The sequence below is a fragment of the Cornus florida genome, unplaced genomic scaffold (genome assembly GCF_030987335.1).
Source record: "Cornus florida cultivar Cherokee Brave unplaced genomic scaffold, ASM3098733v1 CherokeeBrave_3.0.0_Hap2_Chr11, whole genome shotgun sequence".
In the NCBI taxonomy this organism is placed as follows: domain Eukaryota; kingdom Viridiplantae; phylum Streptophyta; class Magnoliopsida; order Cornales; family Cornaceae; genus Cornus; species Cornus florida.
In genome coordinates, this window is record NW_026775581.1 from 77571051 (window position 1) to 77579285 (window position 8235).

The 8235-nt window shown below is 38.0% G+C and overlaps 1 protein-coding gene across 1 annotated transcript; it reads right to left on the reverse strand.

Moving 5' to 3' along the window:
• Positions 1-7963, reverse strand: LOC132282823 (uncharacterized). The gene is made up of 9 exons (XM_059784627.1): positions 7499-7963; positions 7228-7412; positions 3042-3223; positions 2632-2916; positions 2490-2548; positions 2346-2382; positions 2155-2226; positions 853-1177; positions 1-547 (listed from the first exon to the last, which is right to left on the reverse strand). The coding sequence occupies exons 1-9, from the start codon at positions 7620-7622 to the stop codon at positions 170-172; spliced, it is 1647 nt and encodes a 548-aa protein (XP_059640610.1). The 5' UTR covers positions 7623-7963; the 3' UTR covers positions 1-169.
• Between the last annotated feature and the right edge of the window lie 272 nt (positions 7964-8235).

Here is an 8235-nt window from a genome sequence, read left to right on the forward strand (position 1 = left end):
TTTTCTCCAAATAAGTGAAATTTCATTGAGTTCCCATAAGAATAACATGTGAGTTGGTCACAGAAGTTCTACAAACTACCATTTTCATTAGATACATAATCTGAAAACCAAGTTGGATGTAAACAAACAGTCCCATATGAGTATGAAAATGAAGTCGATTAGGGTTTGTCTAAGTACCCTTGCCCTCTTCGTAGCCTGGCGCAGATCTGGCCATGTGAGTTTTGGTATAAACCCTGTGTCGTCGCTCTCTTCCATATATTACCCAGAAAACTAGTGAGAGCATAACCGCAACAGAAACCATCACCAACCCAACATAGATCCATTCACTGTACCGCCGGAGACCAGGACAATGATCTCTAGTAATGTCACCGAAAGTTTGTCGCACAAAAGTGCAGTCTTGTAGATCAACCAGGAATGGACCGTAGTGATACAATGTATAGCTCACATTTACACCAACAGCCATCTGGTCGTAGATTGAGGGTGTCAGCCGGCCTGTTGTGGTGCAAATCCCATTAGCTGAAACCTCACAAACATAGTTCTTCCATACCTGCACAATACGAAACAAGAGTACTTCAGCTTTCTACAATTAGCAACCATAGAAAAACTCCCAAATTTTGGACTTGTTTTAGACAGTTCCTACTTTGGTTAAACATCATATTGAGAGCAGAAACTTTCAAGTCAAACCATATTATGTGCGCGTGCACACACACATGATAACTAATCCTTATGAATGCCACGTATAACTCCTGACTCAAGTTCATTAGTGTGTTCGGTATGTCACGTTCACTGCATAACATTTTCATGCTATTATTATTATTTTCTTTTATCAAGGATGTGAGGCTTATTTGATACCTGTGTTGCATTGCTCAAGTCCACTTCACCAGCCGTACAAGGTCGATCCGTCAAGTCAGGGTTAAATGGGTCGCACAGTAAAGGCAGCAACGGACCAGACTGATTGTAGTACAAAGGTGCAAAGTTTGGAGAAAAATTAATGTTGGAGACATTGGTGATGACCTGGTTAATTAGGTTAACAACTTGAGAAGTGACTTCCTTGCTTCGCAACAAGGTCTCCTGAGCAGTGGCATTGTCCACACAAGGCAGAATATCATCTAAAGCTGAATGAGCAGTTGGTTTTTGGACCCACTCATCCATTGCAACACAAGTGTCTGCAGTGACACTATTAGGTCAAAGAAAGAACAATTAGATTATAAGAGAAACAATTAAATATCATAAATTAGATTTAGAGGACTAACAAGAAAAGAATAAAAGAAGTAAAGACAACGCATTTAGAAGCGATGTCGAGAAAGACTGGTGGTCAACGGTTACCAGATATTTCCAAACGATGCATTTCACATGAAAACGGAATGGAGTTGAGAATAGTTATCTATAAACTCTGGGACAACCTGATCAACCCCATCAAAACTTTTCACTAGAGAGTTAGATGGTATCTGTTTCTTTTTTTAGTAACTGAAGATGACTTGTTCACTCAGATAAATACGAGCAAAATGTAGTTGTTTAAAATATCAGCCAAAAAGAACTATGCAGGAATTCCAGGAGACTATATTTCAAAAAAACCAAATAACTTCTAATGGTGCCTTTCGTGATGCGCTACTATTTGGGGTACGTCAAGCACTTTTTTGGTACCCTTTAAAAAGTCATTTACAATATTGCCCTCAGAGAAACATTTGCACAAGAAAGGAAATCAATTTATATGTAAGAGTCTACATTACATAAGTAAGACATAGCACCTGATGTAAAAATAGAGGGCACTAACAGAGAATGTGGAATGGAGTACAAATTTTAGATGATGAGAGTTCAGTATATGCTGACAAGGATGGCACCATTATTGAATACTCACTTAGAATAAAAGTCACAAAGAGTTGGTCCCAACTCTCTCTCTCTCTCTCTCGGAAAGATCATAGTTGCCTCCAATGACCTTTAGAAGATTATTATGTTTATGCATAGGATCAGCTGAATTTCTCCATAATATGCAAAACTTAATTTACGAGTAGTCCGTGTATGCCTTAAGATCAACAAGTACAAATTCTAATCATTAGCATACAGTAGCCATGACCCAAAAATAAAAAGCATTCAGTAGCACTTCAAAAGCAAAGTAAACAACATACGTGAAGGTAATACAGCAGTGGAACTTACTTATGGAGGAGAAGAAATATGCCACACAAAATAAATGTTCCAGCAACAAAAATCCACCCAATGGTCACCAAGCTGCAACAATTTAGAATAAAAGCATTCCTTGAGACGTGATTGCATATATAGAATGAACCACAAAGAGCTAGGAAAAAAAAAAAAAAAAGGTTAATTCAAATATCATTTGTCTCACTCACATGTAAACAAGAAACTGCATGCCGAATATTGAGAATACTGTAAGCAAAAAATCACAGTGAGTAAATAAATACCACTAAAGACTTTCTTAAAGTTAAGATAAACAAATAATTTTGGTTATCCGGGTGTGGGAATATGGAGCTTACCAAATCCAAGTAAAATCAAGAGAAGCATAACAGCAGCAATTATGATAAGAGCCAGTCTCCTGCGGGAGCATCAATATATCCTCTTTATAATTACAATGTAAATATTAATATCACTAAAGCAAATGAAAGCCTTAAGACTTACACAGAGTTCAGGAGATCTTGTATGTCTCTTGAATTATCAGCTGTTCGATCACCAAGGGTACTAACAGAAGAGTTAATCTTATTTTGGATCTGGTCAATGTCAGTTTGGACATTGGAAGGTAGAGAAATTCGATCCACTCCAATTTTCCTAGCAACATCAAGAGATTCTGAAACACTCCTAAGCTTCTCAACAGTAGTATTTGCTTGATGTACAACATATTCCAACGTTTTTGTTGTACTAGAGTGAAACTTCCCCTGACCAGTGTATAAAACCACACATCCGATGCTGAAACCATATAGTGAAAAAATTAGCTTGGTCACAAATGATCACAGTGAAACATATAAATAATGATACATACATACACAGACACACACACACACACATATATATATGAAAGAGAGAGAAAATACATTGCAGCAACAGTGAAGAGCATGAGGAAAATAAGAGATAGAGCGTAAGCCGTTCGAGAATAGCCGTAAGGCTCCCTTGAACAACAACAATAGCAAAGGCAGACGAGCGACAAGCACAGGCCAAAGCCCAGGAACCAGAGTACCGCAATGACAAACAGAGGAGCAGCAGTGTAACCAACAGACTGCATTCAACAAATTTAGGCAGGAAAAAATTTATATAAGCATGGTTAACCATAAACAAATCAAAATTTTATGTAATGTTATCATCTCTGTGTGTGTGTGTGTGTGTGTGTGTGTGTGTATTAGCAAAACTCAGCTAAGAGAATCAGCACAAGATTTAAAATTTTCACGAAATACATAAATATGGACTCTAAATAACTGAATAAGTCGAGCACAAACATGGTGAGATCTGTTGTTTAACAATGTGCCTACATTTATGAAGGAGATGAAAAGAATCCACTACCCCTCAGAACAGATTCTCTCTCCAAGTGAAGAATGAAAATATATTTGGGAAACTTCTGATGTTATACTTTTAACTTGTCTTTAATACCTATGCATACTCCCAAAAGCGTGTCCAGGAATTGTCAATGGGGTGGGCTAATATTTCTTTAGGTGGGCTAAAACAAGTAATACTTTACCTTTTCTTTGGGCTAGGCTAAAATTGCCTTTTTTTAAAAAAAAAAAATTTTTTTTTTTTGGGATGGGTTCAAGCCCACCCCTAAATCCGCCCTTACATACTCCTTCCCAAAGGTGGATGCAGGGGAGCTCAAGTGGGGGCTTGAGCCAAGCCCCCCAAAAAAATATGAAGGAGATGAAAAGAATCCACTACCCCTCAGAACAGATTCTCTCTCCAAGTGTAGAATGAAAATAGATTTGGGAAACTTCTGATATTATTCTTTTAACTTGTCTTTAATACCCATGCATACTCCCAAGGGCAGATTCATGAATTGTCAATGGGGTGGGCTAATACTAGTAATACTTTTCTTTTTTTTTGGGCTGGCTAAAATTGCATTCAAAAAAAAAAAATTTCTTTTTGGGATGGGTTCAAGCCCACCAAAGCCCACCCCTAAATCCGCCCTTGCATACTCCCTCCCAAAGGCGAATGCAGGGGAGGGCTCGGGTAGGGGCTTGAGCCCCCCCAAAAAAATATGAAGGAGATGAAAAGAATCCACTACCCCTCAGAACAGATTCTCTCTCCGAGTGTAGAATGAAAATAGATTTGGGAAACTTCTGATCTTATTCCTTTAACTTGTCTTTAATACCGATGCATACTCCCAAGGGCGGATCCAAGAATTGTCAATAGGGTGGGCTAATATTTATTTGGGTGGCTTAATACTAGTAATACTTTTCTTTTCTTTTTAGGGGTGGGCTAAAATAGCCTTTAAAATATATATATATATTTTTTTGGGATGAGTTCAAGCCCACCAAAGCCGACCCCTAAATCCACCCTTGCATACTCCCTCCCAAAGGCGGATGTAAGGGGGGGCTCGGGTGGGGGCTTGAGACCCCCCAAAAAAATATGAAGGAGATGAAAAGAATCCACTACCCCTCAGAACAGATTCTCTCTCCAAGTGTAGAATGAAAATAGATTTGGGAAACTTATGATGTTATTCTTTTAACTTGTCTTTAATATCCATGCATGCTCCCAAGGGCGAATCCATGAATCGTCAATGGGGAGGGCTAATATTTCTTTGGGTGAGCTAATACTAATAATACTTTTCTTTTTTCTTTTTGGGCTGGAATAAAATTGCCTTTAAAAAAACTTTTCTTTTTTTTTTTTTTTGGGATGGGTTCAAGCCCACCTCTAAAGCAGCCCTTGCATACTCCCTCCCAAAGGCGGATGCAGGGGGGGCTCGGGTGGGGGCTTGAGCCCCCCCAAAAAAATATGAAGGAGGTGAAAAGAATCCACTACCCCTCCGAACAACAGATTCTCTTTCCAATTGTAGAATGAAAATAGATTTGGGAAACTTCTGATGTTATTCTTTTAACTTGTCTTTAATACCCATGCATACTCCCAAGGGCGGATCCAAGAATTGTCAATGGGGTGGGCTAATACTAGTAATATTTTTCTTCTTTTTTTTTGGGCTGGGCTAAAATTGCCTTTTAAAAAAAAAAAAAAAAAAAAAATTTAGGATGGATTCAAGCCTACCAAAGCCCACCCCTAAATCCGCCCTTGCACACTCCCTCCTAAGGGCGGATGCATGGGGGCTCGGGTGGGGGCTTGAGCCCCCCCACCCCCCCCCCCCCCCCAAAAAATTATTATTTTTTATTTATTCCTATAGGTAAATTTAGCCCAATTGAAAAAAAAAAAAAAAAAAAAAAAAAAACAAACAAACAAATTAGCAGTAGTATTAGCCCTCAAATATTAGCCTATCCAAACAAGCCCAAGAGCTAAGCCACAGTTTTAAAACAAAGGCCCAAGCCAAACAAACCCTAAATCCCCAATACATCAACTGGCATCGATAGATATTCGTATGAACGGCTAGACTTCTAAGTTTTTCGGTTGATAGATCCGAAAACATCCGAGCTTGCATTTGGAGAGAGAAGGGCAACCAGAGCATCTAACCTCACCTAAATTTATATTTAATATTAGCCCCCCATTGACAATTCCTGGATTCGTCCTTGCTCCCTCGCACTTCCAGTCTTCTCTCCATCCCCAACCTCACCCCCGAAAAATTGGCATGTTATAATTTTTTTTTACTTTATTATGATTTACATGTGACTGGCTATAAAATAACAGGGTTCATAGCTTCAACGACTCAACTTCCACACGCTAAATGATTCAGTCTAACCTATTTAAAAAAATACTGATCTTCACAAATATTAGAACTAAAATGGTTTGCACCAAAGGAAATTAGATATTTCATAAATCATCAAGCTTGATTTCAAACCCGGTTCACCCTAATGTTGGCTTATGGCTTGAACCATGAACCACCGGCCAAGGTTTGAGACTAGTAGAGAGAGAGAAACTTGATTTCAAAAGCTTATTACTGCATTAGGATTGCTCCCAGACTCATTTTATGTGTCCAATAAATTATATTTTCTGTGAAGTAATTTAGCAATATAACCAGACCGCATTCATTTGTTAGTTCAATGCCATTATTCAACACAACCAATAATGGTGTTAATTTGTTAAATCATGTTAGCGGTCTGTTTATCTGGATGAATTGGACACTTAAAAAGAATCACAATCCGCGGTATCTAATATTCTAATGTATATTTTATTTGGTGGAAGAAATAGAAGAAAGTCTAATAATATTTAGACTTTAAAAGCCCAAGCAAATTGACCTATTAGGCCCTTTTCTACTGGTCTAGTGCTAGAAATGTGTGGCAATAACACAACTCCACCAGATCAACAGCAAAGTAAGGCAATCATTCATCAACTTCACATTTCCACCACACTTTGTTTAATACCCCATATGCACTTGAGGAGAAATCATAGGGTACCCTAGAGATACCAACATTATTGAGTACACCTGGGGTTTCCAATAATTTTTCCCAATTGAGATGGGACTAAGATGAACATAACCATATCATATGCATCACAACACTATCAGTGAGTTGTCATCACAAGCATTGACAATGGAAAATATGAACTACCAGTGGGACTCTGATTTGAATTTTTTTTAAAAATTGATAGGTCATCCGAAAGTCAAACTTATCGGACTGCATTTATGCCACATAGACGTATAATATTTCATCTCACTACAAAATTATATAATATTTCCATATCAAGGTTCTTTATCTATCCTAGGTCAATTATACCATTATGCTAGCTTTACCACCAGCTAAGGTATTTTCTTTATTTTAAAGGTAAGTACTGCCAGCTAAGATATGTATGACAATTTCTTCCCCTGATCAAGAATGGCCCACACTTATTTCCAAAATTTCAAAATCACCCTTTTTACATCAACTGGAACCACCACACCTTTACACACCTTCCCCAACTTAGATCTATCAACCCTTACCAATTCAATCAGATCAACAGATCAGGTATAATAGTAATATCAAGCACCATCAAACATAGAAAGACTGAATTGAAGAACATCTATTGCTAACAGGAAAAAAATATATATCATCAAATATGTCACAAAAAAAAAAAAAAAAAAAAAAAAAAAAAAGGAAAAAAATCATTAAATATATCACAACAAACGGAAATAATCATTTAAAATAAATGAGATCTTACCGCCCAGTAATGGTGATTACTGATATTCCACCCTCCTGTATACCTTTTGAACCCATCTAGAGGGTCTTTTCTATATGTCCTTTTTGCAGCCAACGCAATAGAAGAGTTCCCAACAGGTTCCTCAGCAAGAAACCTTTTGGGACCCCAAGAAACAACCCCATCAAATTTTCCCTCATCAACTTTCCCTGAAAGTGGAAGAGAAAATCAGTGAGAAAATTTCAACAGTAACCCATTTAAAATAGTACCTAGTTTGGTGGATAAATAGGGGTACCCGCAGATGGTACTGTTTGGAAGGTGGGAAAGTGAGTCCCTCCATGGCAGAAGGAAACAAAAGTTGCGGAAAGGAGAAGAAAGGTGGCTAGAAGAGAAAATATCAGCGACCTGTGAGATAACATTATGATTCTAGCCGTCTCTTTGATGGGTTGTCTTTTGTTTGTAGAGAAATGAAACCAACAACAAATAGCTTACATATATGTGTGTGGGTGTGTATATATATATATTGCGTGTGTAGAGAGAGGGGCGAATAGGAAGAGAGAACTCTGTATGGAGACTTCGGAAGTACTGTAAGCCTTATCTCTTACAGGTGAAGAGAGATTTAACTGTTCAAGTGTGTGTGTGTCTGTGTGTGTGTGTGTGTGTGAGAGAGAGAGAGAGAGAGGGGTAGAGAAGGTGTTTGTGGGGTTTAGCAGTTAGAGAGAGGGAGGGGATGAAGAAGGCGCTCTCTGCGTGTGCGTGTTACTTTGGATGCCCTTGTCCCCATCAATTTACACTACTCAGTGTCGGGAATTTTTGTGACGAAAATACCCTTGAGAAATACGGTGACACCCATTGCAGCAGTTACTACTTGTATTAGCTTATACGCGTGTTATATGCCGCAACGAGTTGAACACTTGGACACGTATACACGGATAATAATATCTTGATATTTAAATATGTATATTTTTTTTAAGAGACAACACGTGGGATTGATTTTATATATAATAATTTCCTTGTCCTAAAATAATAGTC